The sequence below is a fragment of the Pomacea canaliculata genome, linkage group LG11 (genome assembly GCF_003073045.1).
Source record: "Pomacea canaliculata isolate SZHN2017 linkage group LG11, ASM307304v1, whole genome shotgun sequence".
Taxonomy (NCBI): domain Eukaryota; kingdom Metazoa; phylum Mollusca; class Gastropoda; order Architaenioglossa; family Ampullariidae; genus Pomacea; species Pomacea canaliculata.
In genome coordinates this window covers 21,067,744-21,085,961 of record NC_037600.1, presented here as the reverse complement: position 1 = coordinate 21,085,961, position 18,218 = coordinate 21,067,744, and the positions used below count along the sequence as shown (strand labels likewise).

Below are 18,218 nucleotides of genomic sequence, written 5' to 3'. Positions count from 1 at the left end.
AGAAGCTGACTGCAGAGAAGGCGATGGCTGACTCGGGCAGCCGACAAACCGTAAAGTATCATCGAAGGTTGGATAGAACACCAGAAAAGTATTTTGAAAAGCTTCCAGACTCCGAGAAAAAGCTGATAAGTGCTGTTAGAGACGCTTTAGAGGGCTGCAGGAAAAAAGTTGATACTCTTAAAGATGATTTGGCTGAAAAGTGAGTGACGAGAACTGTTATTGATGTTAGTTGTTTGATCGTTAAAATGGTCGCAGCTTGTGTACGTACATTCCACAGCAGATTCAGGCAGCAGCTGATGAGTCATAGAGCTCAGTAGAAAACAACTAGGTGATTTTGTGGAGGCTTTATTTAATATTTAAGTGGATATAATGTTTATAAACAAATCCTAACACTACGTTTAAACACAAATAAATATGAGCAAAATATGGAGAAGTTTACGAGGCTTATAAAATATCCTTAAGTGTATAACACGTTCTGTTTCTAAGATCAGTCAGTCGATCGTACCTGCCCCATCTGGTGCTGGTCTCGTTTCCATATGGGTTCAAACTGTCTTTCAGTCTGTTGGTGAGGTCTTGCAGTTCTTTGTTAGTGCCTGCTAACAGATCTACTTCATCTGCAAAGTGTAGGTTGTATATTGGCCTTCCACCAATAGAAATGAAAGTGTAATGGTTGTGGAGGGTTTCATTCATGGTGCTTTCCAAAAAATATATTAAACAACACTGGTGACAGGGGACATTCTTGACATATGCCTACTGTGGTGTGAAAGTAATTTCCTATTTGGTTATCCAGCAGGACTGTACTCGCTGAGCTATTATGTAGAGCTTCATTGACTTGAACAAGGCCTTCTTCCATATTGAATATTTGTATCATATGCCATAGCCCATCATGCCAGACTCTGTCAGATACTTCTTAAATTTAAAGTCTATGAAGTTGTGATAGAGGTCCCACTGATGCTGAAGATGCTGCTCCGTAAGGATGGACAGTTAATGATCTGTTCAGCTGTGCCTCTATGTGGTCTTGTCACAAACCTGCTGTGCTATTTTTTTTTTTTATGTTTTTTTTTTTTTTTTTAGCTTGGAAGAAGACAGGAGAAGTAGCTGGAAGGGGGAGGTGTGAAAGAGTAATTAATGCGACTGTGTTGGAGTGTTTTGGATTTTTGTGGTGTGACTGAGTTTTTCCTTGAGGAGAGAAGTAACAGTCTCCCGGGACTGAACCCACTTGGTGTTGTAGTCCTGATTGGATTTGTATCATAGTGTAACATTGAACCTGTTGAGGTGAGTGTGTATTTCTGTTGATTTTCGGTTAGTCCGTGTTTTAATGTTTGAAGAATGGGGGAATTTCTGTATTGGATAAGTGTGATATATATGTGTATATTTTATGGATATAGTTAAAAATAGGTGTTGCTTGAGTGAGTGAGGGAATAGTGAAGTTTTGAACTTGCCATTTGTCTAAAGACTGGTTATTTTTTTCTCCAGATTTTTGTGTTTTTTCACTTTTGTTGTTTGTTCTTCGCTTATTCATCATATCCGCCTGGGGTTCACCGACCAGCGCTGAATTAGAAATAACTTCAGGAAGGGCATCAGTGTCAGTGGAAACTTTGTGTTACTTTCAAGTGGATACATTTGTGTTACTTAGAAGTGGAAACTTTGTGTTAGATTCAAGTGGAGACTTGGTGTCATTTTCAACTGGAGACTTTGTGGGGAACTGCATAGTTGGAAGGAGCATTAGATGTTTTATGACAGTGGAAGTGTTCGGACTGTGGGTTGGGAAATTTGGATTTGCTTTGTGTTTTCTTTTTCTTCAAATTATATTTATTTAATATTTAAATTGTTGTCGTTTTTATTTAGTTATCTTCCTCGTCTGAAAAGCACTGTAGAGTGCAGGTGACAGGTCTGAAGGCAGCTGTTCTGCTAGCAGTTCCTCTGCAGTGGTGCTGATGCTCTTCTGTATGACCTTCAGCATGACTTTGCTGGATGGCTGATAAGGCTCATGGTTCTTTACTTCTAGCACTGTTTACTGTTTCCTCTTTATGAGAGAGCTATGACTGTAGGGACTGTGTACGCTTTTCGGGCAATTTTTTTGTTCCCAGACTCTTTGGCACAGAACAGTGAGGACCTTTGTAGTTTTTTCCCCACCTTGCTTGAGCAGCTCAGCTGGTACATTGTCATTGCCTGGGAACTTTCCTCCCTTCAGACTGTGTACAGCTCTTCCAACCTTTTACTGTATAGGACTGGTAGGTCTTCAGGTTAAATTTATATAAGTGTACACTCCCTCAAACAGGTTTACGCACATAATTCTATATTTAACTTATGTGCTATTATGTTTGTATATGATGATTTTTTTTTATAAAAACCCAGCTCAGAGAGTGTATTTACACTGCTGTTGATGAATTCATGCTGTCATGTTGATCATATTTAGAGATAAGACCATTGAAACAGAACGAAGACTGAGGAAGGAAGCAGAAGATTACCTGAAAGCATATGTTGATCCCTACACATCACCACTTGTGAACTCAGAACTCCGCATGCGACTTCCACGGGCAGGCAAAGTGGATCCATTCGAAGACATAAATGCTCACATAGCATCAAATGTTATGGAACTAGCAGAAAATGCTATTGTTGAAAATCAGGAACCCAAGACATATATGCAAGGGTAAGTGAGAATGAATCAAGGTTTTCAGCATTCATATGAATTGTACCACTAATTTATAAATTAGAGCTAAAACACCAGTTCAGACTCTTTAACTCTGAAATACCAGTCCTGTTCCTATATTTATGTGGTCAGATGTGTTTTTTGCCATACAACACCCATCTGATCTGTATTGCTATATTAAGAACCTAAGTTTATAATGTCTCCCACCATAATCACCTTGTTCTTCCGTCATCATGAACCACCTTTTCCTCTTGATCATAAGTAGCTTGATATTGAAATGCTATATGGTTTGTGTGTGTGTGCATGTGTGTTTTCAGCCATGCAGGCCCACTGAACCATAAACATGTATTATAATAATAATAGCAACAACAATAGCAATAAGAAGAAAGGAGAAGTATGTGCTACACAGACTAATATTTTTGTTATTTATGTTAAGGGAATTTTTAGCTTAATGGCTGTAGGGGCACTGTGGGTGCAGAGACATTAAATGTTGATAGGGCTGTGCATGTGGCAAACCCAGTGAGATGGGAAGTTTTTCAGTCATAGGTCCAAGTGAGTCTGGAAGCAAAATAAAGCGCACAGTGACCACTGGGCTGAGGAGTCACTCTCCACTCCCACCCCACACCTCTTTCCAGTTCATAAGATATTTTCCTACTTTTTATAGGATGAAATGTACCATTTCCTTAAAGGGTTAAATGCCTTTCTGTATCAAAAGTTTTAGACTCTTCCTAGTTTTTGCATATCCCTAGTCCCTTGTTTGTGAACTCTCTTTCACATACATGTGTGCTGTTTCCATTGTTTACATCCCTTCAGCCATTGGCATGAACCTATGCTAAATAAAGAAGTGGAAGTCATCTCTCTCTCTCTCTCTCTCTTTTACATAAATAAAGGCTTTTGTTGGTTTGTGAGTAATATTTTTTATTAAATAAAAGTTATTGCCATTGTCTGTCTACTGCAGATCCTGCAAAACTGAAATAATGAAAAAACAAAAAGTGCATCGTTCTCTGAGTAAGTATATAGTTTTAGGTTAAAATTCATAAAACTATGCTTTGTTTAAGACTGTTCTTGTTTAGAGACTGGTTATCTTCTTTTACTTTCTTCTCAGATTTTTATCCCTCAAAGTCTCAAGCTGACAGCCAGTATGATGTTGATGGAGACACAGAGGAAGACAGTTCAACAGACGAAGAGTTACCAGCTTTCCAAGAAGCATGCACTGGCTACAAGAAACAGACATCTAGACAGAGAACACATTCTGTCCCACCAGTAATGTCTCACTCTCCTGTTGTATGGTCTGCTGGCTATCCTGCACTGCCTTACATTCCCCAATCTCACCGGCCAGCATCCTGTCCTCTGTACTATAGTCTGACCCCCTGGAGTTCTGCTAGCTCCTTGGGAATGTTTCCATCATTCCCTGTCAGTACTAGAGACCCTCAAGACATGGCATCTTTGCAAAAATCCCATTCCACTCAGCAAGGGCTTGGAGGTATTATATGTTTTGATGAACGTGCATTTGGAGTGAAAATAAACAATCTTTGCTGTTTTACTCCAAGCACAGCGTTTAATTTAGTTCAATTTAAAACTGTTTTTTTCGTTCTGTCTTTTCTGTTGCATTTTCTTTCCTTTTTTATTCATCTTCTCTTTAAAAGTATTTTATAGTTTGAAAATATCTTTCCCCTTTGCTATTTATTTTTTGACAGATGGTTTGTGTGTGCGTGTGGACTTGTGTCTGTGTGTTTGTATTCTGATCACCACCTTTCAACCATTCTGAAAAAAGTCAAAAAAGATAGTTGATGGATCTGCTGCAGATGATTTTTTTTTTTGTTATATTATGTTTATTATTTATCCAGACCATTTAATAGTCTCAGTAATGCTTGTCACTTGTACTTTTTTGTTACTTTGTGTTTAGATGTCATCTGTAGTTGGAGGTCTGCATTCTTTAGTACAACACTATACTCATTTTAAAAAGAAATTTCCTTGTCTGTGTCTTTGGGAACATTTTTTGTATATTTTATGAACAATGGGAAATCACACACACACAGAGCAGAGACAATTTTCTTTTGCTGAACATGTAGATGTGAAGAAGCACAAGTTTGTGTCCACAACACAATGCTTTAAGTTGATTAGTTTTCTGGTCACAGGTCCAGCTTTGACATCATATGCAATAGTCAGTTAGATATGTAGTTTCCCTTATTATTTTTTGCAAAATTCCAAATGGGATGTATTTGGTATCTGTTTTTACACATAAAGTTGCCCAGTCATCAGGAAATCAGGAACCATCTTCAGAAGGCAAGTTAGATGAAGCATCTTCAGACATCATCAAATGCGAGAACACCACCTCTGCACTGCTGGCGGCACCTCAGAGAATGTCCAAGGCTCCAGTCCTAGAATCATCTGGCCCAAGAGAAGGAACTTCCCAAGAGATGCACAATGACAGCAGCAGCAGCATGTCATCCCATTTGGGTTTGCCATCTTCTGTCAGTGTCCCTGGAGGCAGCAGTGTTTTGTGGCACCCCATGTTTTCTGTGCCATCTTTTCCAGTAGGGTTTGATGGGGCTGCAGGAGGAGATGTCTCTGGCCAGCAAACAGCTTTTCTGCATGATGAAATTTGCCGCTTGCAAGAACAAAACAGACAGGTGTTGTTCTTGATATCTTATTTTGTTTATGGTGGATGTTAGCAGAAGTAGGATCATGATCATTTCTGTTAGCAACAGTCAATGCAAGTAGCTTTAAGTGAGTATTACTCATACTTATTTGACAGAAGGGGGACAGAACATCATGTCTCTTTCCTTTTGTACCCTTTTTACAGGTTTCCTTTTCACTAGTCAAGGTCCTTGTGGTGCTCAAAAGTTAAAGATTCTTTTTGGAACTAATAAACTGTGTATTTATTTTATATGACCTATCAACCATCATTCTTCATTTTGTACCCATTTCCCTTTCTCCTTCCTTTTATTTTCTGTTCTTTATATGTGTTTGTATATATCCATGTGTATGCACATGTCTTTGTGCATTTGTATATGTATGTGCATCAGGCATTCTTGTTTCCTTGCACTTTATAGTTATTTTTTTATTTCTTTGTAGTCATTATATTTGCCATTTCCTTTGCTTAGTATATACATATGTGGAGAACAACTGTATATGAGTATTTGTGTACATGATCTTGAATAATAATACTAAGATTTATACATTACATTTCCCCACACGAAAGCCAGATCGATGACTTTATGAGAGACAGAAGGCAGTAGGGTGATAAGACCAGATAAAAAAGATAAATTACAGTCAGGCAGAACATACACTCATATGTACACTCACATGCACAGTTAATAATGATAAGAACACAAAGGAGCTTGCAAATAGAAGTCTGGGGAGAAAAGAAAGTCCAGTGGTAGACCATGGTAGATATTTATAAAACTTAAAAAAAATATTTGCAGTCATTTGTAAAGTTATTTTATTATTTTCATCATTTGCAGCTAAAAGAAAATCTTGGGTTAAAATCCCAAGAACTTGAATCTCTCAAACTTCATATTTCTCTAAATTCATCCACTGATGGAACATTGGATGCATCCTCTGTAAACAAACTAACAGGTAAGTATTAAGGATGCCATAGAAACCTAAATAATAATAATAAACATGTGATTCATGAAGCCAATGATTATGCTTATAAAGGGGCATACTCTTAATGCTTGAGACAAGAATGAGACATGGACAGCATACAAATAATAGAAGGACAAATCAAGCAGACAAGTAATGAAAGACAAACATAGAGAATGCAAAGAGAAATCAGGAAACAGACAGTAAGGATTGAAAGTATTAAATGTTTGTGTACAGTTGAAAAGTCATTAGCATTGACAACTTTTAAAAAATTTCAATACAAAGATCAGCGTGAAAGGTCAAATACAAAGATCAGTGTAAAGACAAAGAGAGCAAAAACTGAACACCAGTCTTACATCTGTATTATTTCCTGTCCTTCTTCAACCTCCCTTTGACCACTCAGAGTTTATGGCAGAAGTGAAAGTAGCTCAGGAGAAGCAGGAGAAGGTAACTCGAGCTAGGATTCATCAAGCCGATGAAGACAGAGATAAGGCAGTGCTGGAACTCGACAGGGCGTTAACTCAGGCATGTGTCACAGACAGGTAGGTGTTTATCAACAGTTTTCATGTCTGACCTAGGGACTGTCCTGGTTCCTTAAGTACAAACATCTCTACTGGTTAATGGTAAAACTTCTCTTGTGGATAATAATGAATATTTGTACTATTCTTGATTTTGGGGAAAAGTGCTTCCACCTCACGGTTATTTTTCCCCGTGGGGGGTGGGGATCTTTAGGGGATGTATTTGAAGGGAAGGGGTCGCTGTCTTATGACCTTTACGCTCCAGTACATTGCACCATAGAGGTGAAATTTAAGTTGCTAATGATGGAAAAGTCTTGGATGTGAATATTTTGTAAAAAAGCTGGGAGATTTTTTTTTTTTTTAGTGCATTGGTTGTTTTTTTTGTGTATATGCTGATAAGATAGTAGCTGTCAGAATTGGAATTGTAGTTTGACTTGTATAGTCATAAAGAGTAGTTCGGTCTGGTGGTGTACCAATACAGTGAGGGTTGGCTGTCCTGGTGTCAGCTCTCATCTCAGGCACTGTTCTTTCTGTGCATGTGGCATCTGTTTACAGGGCTGGCTGCCTTGATGTGATATACCCCCTCTCTTTCAGTGGGCTCATTCTTTATGAACAACTTTAGGGTGTGTGGGAAGGGGAATATGCATAAATGTGTAGATTCCTGTGTTTATTTGCACATGAACATTTTCATCCATATAAACAGCCTGTCTTATGGTGTCAAATATATACAGGCTCATTTTGTGCCATTTCTGTGTTTTAATGTTTTTGTTCTCAGTTCAGACACACTTTACTCATTGTTCTGCAGACACAGAGCAGCAACGCCACAGCTGGATGATAGCTCTTCAGACACAGATGAATCTGATTTTGAGCATTTACCAAGAAAGGTCTGTCAATATGGAGTAAATACTGCATTGTATCTTAACACAGCATTATGATTAGTGTGCTTGACTTAAATGCTTAGGCTTGAATTTCAGTTAATGACTAGAAATCTTTCGCTTTCAGTGTATCATGAAGGGGCAAGAGGGTGTAGTGTGGGCTCAGTGTCCTTCATGCTATATCCTATACACTGTGACCTTACTGCCACTGTAACCACAGTTCAAGGAAAGGAGACTGAAGATTTTACTTGATATTGCTGCAACTAAGGTTTCTTGTTTGGAGTTTATTCTTTCATTTATTACTCTTTCATGTGATGCCATTTTAGAAAAGAGGTGGTAGCAAACACTGCACCAGCAGCCATGGCAGTAGCAAGGAAAGAAGATTGTCTGAATGCAGTGAAGGGTCAAAGAGTCACTATGGTGGAACAGCCTTGTTAAAAGAGCTGGAAAACAGATGCCAGCGGGAACGAGAAATTTACCTAGAGGAGATGCAGGTGTTGATGGAGCAGCGAGACCAGGCCTTACAGGAGGTCAGTGGCTCCAAAATTCACTGAAGCCTATGCCACACCCTCCACATTTCAAAGGCACTACACTAAAATACTGCAGAGGTTGTTGTCAAGGATACTCTTTTGCATGCCAGATTTACTCCCACACTCATTTAGACATAGTGTGCTGTTATTTTTCAACTTAAAGACAAACTACACCTGTTTCCTGTAGGCCATGTCTACTTTAATGTGTGTACAACCATATACTCGGAAAGGAAAAATCACACACTCCCTGACCAAATTCCAAACCCAAATAAAATTCGCTTTCCCCACTGACATTAAGGACCGTAACTTCCATCAAGTTAACTAAAATTTTTAATTCACGGTGCTGTTCGTTGAGTAGAAAAATTGGTTATTGCCATTAATATTTTACAAAAATACAGAGTTTGCGTTAAAATAAATGAATACTTAGCTGTTCCTTAGAGTGTTCCTTAGCCAGAGGTGAAAGACAACAAAATTTTTTAACTTGTACTCGCAAAGTAAGCACAGTTGTTGAGAGTTTGTGAATGCATCATTACTCACTAAACTGAAGATAATTGCTGCAGACCTATAAAGATGCTTTGATACTGTCACTTTGGACTCGACATACTGAAACAGGTTTTTTATGAGAGGTTATAATAATAATAATATGTTGATTTGTTTAGCGCTTAGTCTAATGTTGTAACTGCTTGGTTAGTACAACTTCTTTCTGTACATAAGACTGTATTAGTATCTTTGTGACCTTTGTCTATTCCTTTATATAGCTGATAGACACAGGCCACACTGTCAAACTGCACAGTGATCACTTCTGATGACAATTAATGACTCATTGATGTTGAGAGTGACCTTCACCTTGTTTTCTGCCAGTGGTGAGGAGTGGATGTCGTAAGGCTTTCACTGGTGGAGAATCAGACAGCTGAGATTTGGAAGAAGCACAATACTTTATTACTGGCATAACTTTTATCTATCTTTAGCCTCTTGTCACTCTTAAATCTATGAACTTTACCAGCTACTTGTTTTAGCAAGTCATGTGCCCCAGGGCCTGTGCTGGCTCTCAATAGCCCTGAGTTCAGATGTAACAGGTTGGAAAGCCAACAGAAAGTCCGAAAGTAGCAGAAGAAAACAAAAGTTAAATAGTAACACAGCAACAACACGATGAAGGGAAAAAAAGCATTGGCCTACACAATGGACACCAAAAACACCACAAACTAATAAAAATTAAAAAAAATTCTCTCTCTAGAATCATCATCCCTTGAATAACAAATACATTTCAAAAATCAGAAACACCACCTCTAGGGGTTGATCTTGTTCAGGGGTGGGCAATTAATTTTCCCAAGGGGCCGCAAGAGAAATGGGGATGGTTTTAGAGGGCCGAACTAATATAGTTAACTCAGTTTTACCCAATACTGAGACAGGAGGCGGGCCGGATGTGGCCCACGGACCGCCCCCTGCAGAGGTCTGATCTTGTTCATTCTGGTCTTCACAAAGTAGGTACCACTTCTGGTGGATGGGCAACCTAGGAAAATCTCACAGCACTCTAACCCTGGTTGGTCACAATACCAGTTGTTGCTCCAGCATTGGTTGTTGGTCAAGAAGTCATACATATCTACATATTTTTTTTTTAAAGACTTGATACACAAACTTTCACGGTCACCTGTTCAGTGTGGGAGCAGGGGGGGAGGGGGCACAACCTGTCTGTAACATGCTGACACACCTATACACAACTCTTGTAAAAAACAGACATGCTATAACACCTGACTGGAGACTGTTTTCTTCTAAAGGAGGACAGCCTGTTGCATTTCAGGCCATTTACATTTGGTTAGTAGGTTTTCTGATAAGACACAGTAGAAAAGGGTTGAGTATAGCTGTTCTGCTTTGCTCATTCATTTGCAGAATGATATTTTGAAAGACTCGTTTCACTACTGCTGCTCATCGCAAATAGTATTAGCTGTATGAGTTCTTTGCTGATTCATGCACTTTACAGAGAGATGTCATGTTTGAGTGACTCGTCTTTTTGTTAATGATTAAAAGGAAACATTATTTGAAGTAAGTCAGGACTACTTTTTCATAGCCCTTCTGTTTGCTTATCATTTTTTTTTCTGTTTGCTTCTGCAGGTGCGCTGTCTGAAAGAAAAGCAGCAGCTGCGACAGCTGCAAGTACCAACTCAGCGAGAACAAATGTTGTTGGTGAGTGTCCAACATCTAGGTTTCTTTTTTTTTTTAATTCTCCATTGGTAACATCACCTGAAGAAACACACATTTATCATGTCCAAATTGTGTTATTCAGGCCAAGATTGCAGTCCTACAGAAGGAGCGAGACAGTGCTAATGAAGCCATCAGACGTTTGAGAGATGAGCAAGTTGACTATGGTTTATTGTCAAGGTATCATGTCCCTTTTTCCTGATAAATGATCATTAATCTGAGAGGTAAATAAACTGTTGATAATTAAGGGCAAATAATTTAACTGTTGGGAATTTTTATACTCTGCTGGCCTTCAAAATCGATATATATATTTTTTAAGTGATGAAATTAGCAAATAGGAGAGAGTGCTTGTCACAGTCACTCACGTTCCCACAAACGCCTGGACATTTGCACGTTCTTTTCTACTCAAAATAACTGTACCTCTTTTGTAGGCCTGTATATATTAAATGATTTTAACTAATAAAAATGCACAATAAATATCAAAATGAATAATTCCCTAGTAAACATATATCAGTTAATCCTGTTATTATTACTTATTAATGATCTCTAATTCAAAAATCAGTCCTGAGAGAAAGTTCCTTTCTTGATGATCAACTTCAAAAATAATGAAGTGTAAAGTTCGGCACAACACTGCTTTCACTGTATCAACAGTCACTGGGGACTAATATTCCATAAATCTAAATATATGTATCCCACACTCACAACTTATCTTAAATTGTAAAAACAATTACACACACAAAATACAACTGATGTCTCCACTTGGGGAGAGATGTTATACACTGAATGACGCCGTCTATGGGGACAAGCCATCTCTCAACACAATATGTCACTGTTTCTGGGGATGATTGACCTCACAATATGATGCTGTTTCTCTGGGGATGAGCAACCGCACTTCTCAACATATCAAACTGCCTCTTGGGGTCAGACATTGTCTTCCTGGGCCATATGCTCCAGGATACCCCTAAACTAATCAGTTCACAAAACAAAACAAAACAAAAACTCTGCAAGGTATCAGCCAGGCACATCAGTCCGTGGCATTAGCCAGACCCAAACACTCCCAGCCCTTCGCTGTATGGCCCATCTCCCGGCCCTTCAGACTGCATCTTTCTCGGCAGATGCAGCTTCCACTTCCCCACATGTGGTGTCTCGGCACTTGCCGTCTCTCCTCGGGAAGTGAAGCATTGGCCCACGAGTTAATTTAAATTGTCTTCTCCCCTTTCTTGTTCCACTATCTAAAAAGAGAATCTTGATTAGTCATTCAGCAGGTAGGCTCAGCCACCATCACTGTGTGGGCTGTTAGCTTCATCTCACCCTCCGTAACAGTGCTTGGCCAAGGCCATTAGATGATGTGAAATGATGGGTACACAAATACACATTTGGCTGATTCACAAACAGCCCTGATTTTTGAAGAGTGTTGATGGGAGTTCCAGTATGGCTTAAAATCACCCTCGAAACCAAAGTGTAACATTATTTTTAAACGAAGGGGTTTAATTTATTGCAAGACTCTTAATTATTCCCAAAATCTGAGTGGAAAAGAGTTTTCCATTCATAACATACAAGTCTTGAATATCACGGTTCTCACCTGTAGTTTGGAAAGAGGTCCAGATCTCATTTTTGATCTCAAAGAAAGCCTTATTGGTTTAGTATATAATCAAAACTAAGAGCTGTATTGGCTGCAGTCTTCGGTGATATCAATGTTAAAATTTGGTCAGTCCATGTTTGCTTTTCTCGAAACAGTTATTAAAAATTCCCAACACATTTGTTTGAAAATCTAATGCGAACACTGTGGTCTGTTAATTTGCTGGCAGCTATAAGCTTAATTTCATATTTGACTTGGGTTACCTTTAACACATTGACATCAGAATGTACATTACATATGAAATTCAAGAATTTTTAAAAAATAACTAAAGAACAAAGAACAAATCAAAACTATAATACAGTATAAGTTCAAAATATTCAGAAATCAGCTGTCCATATTGCTTTCTTTCTGACAAGGCTTTTTTTTTAATCAAAACTGGAAAAGTATCAGGCATCTCCAGTGCCCTTTCCAAATAATATTTTTGATGCATGGTTCTGCCAACAGGCATGTCATTTCTTTTCTGGTAGCAAGTGTCCATGTGTTTATTTTGATCTAGATGTATCAGAGTTGCACATCTCTTTGCCTGATCTGGGCGTAAAGGTTGGTTTGGCTCTTCATAGCTTTTAGATTGTCTTTTTTTTTTAAATCAATGACGATTTGGTAGAAGGGACATACTAAATGGCCTATGTAAACTATGTTGCCTAGACACCCTTTTTTTCAGAAAAAGAACCCTATACACTTCTGTTAACTGTCATTCTGTTTATCAGTTTACCAGGATATGGAACTGTTCATGATAAGGGTAAAAATAAAAATACTGTATTACTGAAAAATAAAAAGGCTTACATCTGCAGCGAATTGCAATTAGGTGTTCACAAATATTACTATTGTGTTAGGAAGTTTGTTTATGAAGAGGCTGATTCTGTTGCAGCCTACACAAGGCCCTTTTTGTGGACAGCACTGTCAATCATTTGTCAACAGCACACTCAACTAAGAAGATGTATCCAGCTAAGGAGAAAAACCACAGTGACAAGAAAAAAGATCGTGATGACAAGGAAAAAGACACTGATGATAAGGAGAAGGAAGAGAGTAAGATGAATGAAAAGGAGGACAATCAGCTTTTGGAGCAGCTCCGGCAAGCAGATCATGAGAGGGCGCTGCTGCAAGACCGTTGTCAGGAGCTGGAGAGGCAGCACAGGCGGGAGAGAGAGGAGAGAAGCAAGTGAGTTTCTTGAAGCCAGAGTTTGGCGTAGCACAACCTTTTTTCTTGTAAGGTGAGGGCAAGTGGGTTTTTTTTTTTTAAAAAAGGAAAGGTTGGATTGAGACTGAGAATGCAGCAGATATCACTACCTTACTCATGAAAATGCTGCGAGAAAGTAATGATGGCTTAGGCACAGGGGGTGTTAGACACAGGTTTTAAAATATTGTGAAAAAAAAACTTTAGATGATATAATTCTTGCTTCCTGTATCTTGCATGATAGATGAAGCTTGAAAGTGGTTGATAACTTTACAGGTTGGAGCGTCTCACTGGAGTGTTGCAAAAGAAGTTAATAGCATTGGCCAAGTCCAGCAAGCATGGTGAACAAGAGGAAAATACTGCATACAGTAAATAGGACATGGGCAGACAAATCTGTGCTTGAGTAAATGCTCTTTGGGTTTCCCATTTTTTGAGTTAGTTGTTGTTTACATTGTTATGGGATACCATATTTATTTGTGCAAGACACATTTTGTCAAAGTATATTTTTAGTATTTCCTAAGAAATGTTTACATTCCTTTATGACAGCTTTAAGAATGTTCTACTTTTCCTTTTAGAATCTTGACATTCATGGGAGCTAGAGACTACCTGCATTTTTGGGGCTAATTCCTGGGGGAAGTGCATGTGAAACTGACTGAGGGAGAGAACTTCCCTCACACACATAGAATGGTGCTTAAATAGATGTTAGCAATAATGCCTGCAAACATGTGAAAAGGAAGATTGGCAGCATAGATGTATTAGTGTGTGCATTTGTGAAAAGTTCATTTAATTTAAATAAACAATCACTTTATGATATTATCCAGGAAAACAGCAATAGCATATTTGTGCTGTTTTACAACAATGCATATATATTTTTTGTTGTTGCTTGAAATAGATACAAAAGGAGCTTTCAGAATGAGTCCGATATTTCTTTGTTTTTTTATTTCTAAACATCAGTGTGCAATGTGGTGAACTTTGCTACTTATTTATGGGGAGCAGAAATAAGAAAATACACACTTTTGCAAAGAATTCTAGTATATATTTTTGTCTGTTGTTTTGTGTTCAAATTTAAAGACTTTTTGGGATAAGCACTAAGAACTTATAAATTTAGAATTTAGAATGCTTCATTCTCTAGTTTTGGTTGTTTTATTGGAACCCCCATTGTGCGATACTGACATTCCTGATTTTTATTGTTTACAAGTTCATTATACTTTACATGGAGTGCAATTCTTTTTCTTCATGCAATCTTTATACAAACATCTACACTTACTCATAAATGTGTGTATGGTCATTTAGTTGTACACACACATTGTGTTTGTACAAATCTCTAATGATCATTTATGATGTGACTTGTTTTATGAGCATTCCAGTTCTGGTATTTTTGATTTTCCAAAATATCCAAGGGACTTTTGCTTGTGATGGTTTTGTGACCTCGCCAAATGTGAGAACATTTGGAAAAGCATGCAGCTATCCACTAAAGCAGGGGTGAGAGTACTCCGTCCTGGGGATGGAAAGTAAAATTTTTAATTTTTACTGATTATGAAGGGCCAGAAACTATGAATCATAAAGCAGTAATTCATCCTATCATGAACGATACAATATGCCACTGGTAATAGGTATCACTATTGTGTCACTTGTGGAAATGGATGTCGCTGCGATTGTTTGATTTTGTGGGCTGTCATCCAAAATGTGAATCTCTAACAAAGACAACAAAGAAGACTTTCTGCAACTCTCAAAATCTGTGATACTGCCAATAAATTGAGGTAGGAATGGCTTCTCAAAGAAGATGCTGCAAAAAGAAAATTTGAAACGGCTTCATAAGATCAATGTTTGTGGCAAAGTTTGGTGTGTTCAACCAGTATGATTTTATTTCCTTTCGTTAGTGGGTATTATCAATACAGTTTTAGTGGAATAAATTTTGAAATGTAAATCATTGCTCAATGTTCAGAATTGATAAAACGCACAAGAACACCCAAACTTCGATAAAGGCTACTTTCTTTGAACACTTATTTTTTAATGTCTCCAAAAGCTATTACAGTTTGTTTTCAAGATTTTAGGACTCGTAGTGCAATTTTCTTACTCATTGAAATCAGACTTGCTGAATATTTGTTTTATTATTTTTAGAGAACTGAACTACCAGTAACAGGTACCTTTGGTCTCTCTCTTAAATATTGATTGTGATGATAATGAATGACTCATAAATTGCCATTTCACATGGTGAAGCTTGTTAATAACCTTATCTCATTTGACACAAAATTATCTTGTTTAACTGTTCAATGTGGGGCGGAGGGGTGCATTCAAAAGTAATATCAAGAATTAAATGAATTACTATCTGATCTGTAAAAAAATCGTCAGCTTCAATATGTCTGTATTTGTCACCAACAGACATAATTTTACATAAAAATTAACTATAGAAAAAAAATGACGCAAACAACCATCTGCTATGCGGTTTTGCCTACTGTGCGCAGACATCTTTAGTAAGGCCAGGAAAGCATGGAGGAAAAGGGCGCAGAAACAGAACAATGTCTCACATGTAACAGTGCTAAGCAAATTCACAAAAAGTAGTCTGCTTCCAGTATAGTAATACTGAGGTTTCTTTTTTGAACTGCTTTAAGCCTAAGATACATTTATTTCCAGAAAACTCTGCTACAAAAGTAATGGCAATAAAATTGTGCATAAACATGAAGATCAATGCAAACATCCATCACTGGATCTTTTTTTTTTTAAAAAGGAACAGTATTAGGTTTTGGTGGGTATTGGATTTTTTTTGTTTACAGCAGAGAGGTTTTGTAAAGGGTCATTGTACCTTCTTTAGAAACTGAATAGTTTTTCAGTCAGCACAGCAATTGAGCCATTTTTATCATTTATCAAGTCTTTTTTTTATGAGATTCCACAGTTTTGTGTACAATGCTTGGAACAGTTTGAACTATATTGTCCATATTTGTTCTAAGGCGTTCAGCAGAAAAATTTGATTTTCTTTTAATGATCAGCAAATTGTCAGAAAAGCTTACAACATTTTGTTCATACCAGAAAATGTTCTAGCAGGAGAATCTGTTATATTCGAGTTCAGACAAATGTACTATGCCTATATGCAGAAGTAGTGTTAACTTGAAATCCTTTACACCCTCTGCAGTCCAACTGCTCAACCATAAGATTATAGATAAATTGTCAGCTGTAAGTGCCCATGGGTGTGCCTTAACCCCCTTAGCACTGCATAAAAATATAATCATGTAATAAAACAATGGCATATTTCTTAAAACGTTGAAGACTCAGTGGGTGATGTTTTTTATACTTTGCTGCTCTCAGGTAAATATTAGACCACAAAACCTATATATTTTTGAAAAGGAGAATGCTTGAGCTTTGCAATAAAAGTAATGAAAATTGTTTCCTTTCATTTTGGTAATAGCAATAATCCAAGAAAATTCAGTTTTCTATTCTTGGGTCATATGAGCAGGGACATGATCATGGCCCATTGCACTCCACCAGCAAAACCACAATCATGGCCCATTGCGCTAAGAGGGTTAAGAATACATGTTTTTTTGTTGTGCTATGATGCACCACTTCCCTTGTATTGTAACTATCTGGGTTTTTTTAGCTTTTGTAACAGAATACAATTACCAAGTTATTATTGCTCATGGGGATTAATAAAGTTGGTCATTTGTCAATATTGTGAACTATCAGAGACATTGTATGACTTGTAATATGTTATGTGTGTGAAAGCGCATATGCGACTACATGTCATATAACGTTATGTGCCTAGCCCCTACTGCTACATGCCTCTCAAAAACTTTCAGTCCCAGGAAAATTCTGGCTCCCACTCATGGGAAAGCAAGTTACATTTGATTGATTCAACAGCCAGATTATTTCAAAAGTGTCAATTCAGCTGAACACTATCGTGAACTTGGCAGTCTAGTCTCTTTAGTGGTTGCTGAACCCTAACCCTATGCCCCTTTTTTTCCTCACTGGAAAAGTATATGGTTGCATGTATCTATCACACAAGAGAGGGGGGGTGGGGAATTGGTGTTTTACACCCTGCCAGCAACTGAGGCTATATTACGGCAACGCAGCCAGCCCTGTAAACAGATGCCATGTGCAGAGAAAGAACAGAGTGCCCGAGACGAGAAATGAACTCTGGGCAGCCAACCTTCACTGTATTGGTGACAGCCGCTAACCGTTGTGCCACCGGACCGCTACACAAGAGAGAGGATGCAAAATAAGCACAACATAAAAAGCTAATTATTGTGACTATCGCAAGCATCATCATACTACGAACAGAGCTTAACGCTGTAACAAGTTACTGAGATGATTCCACACACATTTTTGACTAAGCACATCTTCAATAGCCTTACAGGATTGGCCATTTCCATCATGTTTTATATTTGATGATGTGTTTTTGCATCATTCATGTTATTAGCCGCCAACTTTCTGGTTTCATTTTGGCTGCTGGTCTTGTAAATGTGCTTGGGTTTTATTTTTTTTGACTTTGTTAAATGTGAGGTGTGGTGGCAAGAAGTCACATTTGTTTAACAGTCTTAGACTTTGATTTCATGGTTCATACATGTATCAGTGAAGATATTTATGGTAATTGGATCCCAAGACAAAATTACACTAAGCAATGTACGATTTTTAAATGTGTCAAGTGTCAACACATCAACCATTGAAATGCTGATGCCAAAAAATGCCATTATTAGGGAGGTAAAGGTTTCTGATAATAAAATCAATCTCCATGCGAAAGTGTATATGTCTATCTCTATGTCTGCCTGTGGGACACACTGATGACATGAATCTTATATTACAAACCTAGTCTTTAACCGATATTTTCAAAAAATTTTCAAACCTAAGTCAAACGTTAGCCTCAGAGCTGCTGTCTAGACCACAGAAGCTAGTCTGTCGTAGTGACTGCATTAAAGATTAATGCTTGCTACTGAGATACTGTACACGACTGCCTCATGTACAGACACTTTATATGGCTAGCAACACCCTTCACTTCCATGTTAGCAGGGTATTCTATAATTTGAGTAACCGTGAGGACTTTTCACAAACATTTT

General features: G+C 37.9%; 1 protein-coding gene across 1 annotated transcript; it reads left to right on the top strand.

The window, feature by feature from the left end:
• The first annotated feature begins 23 nt into the window (after positions 1-23).
• LOC112576358 (centrosomal protein of 162 kDa-like) lies at positions 24-17,901 on the top strand. Its single transcript, XM_025258742.1, has 13 exons — positions 24-199; positions 2,440-2,653; positions 3,612-3,661; positions 3,759-4,136; positions 4,901-5,286; positions 6,121-6,235; positions 6,645-6,783; positions 7,565-7,643; positions 7,961-8,164; positions 10,274-10,345; positions 10,446-10,540; positions 12,868-13,158; positions 13,450-17,901. Exons 1-13 carry the CDS (start codon positions 184-186, stop codon positions 13,547-13,549), a joined length of 2,139 nt encoding a protein of 712 aa, XP_025114527.1. The 5' UTR covers positions 24-183; the 3' UTR covers positions 13,550-17,901.
• The last annotated feature ends 317 nt before the right edge of the window (positions 17,902-18,218 follow it).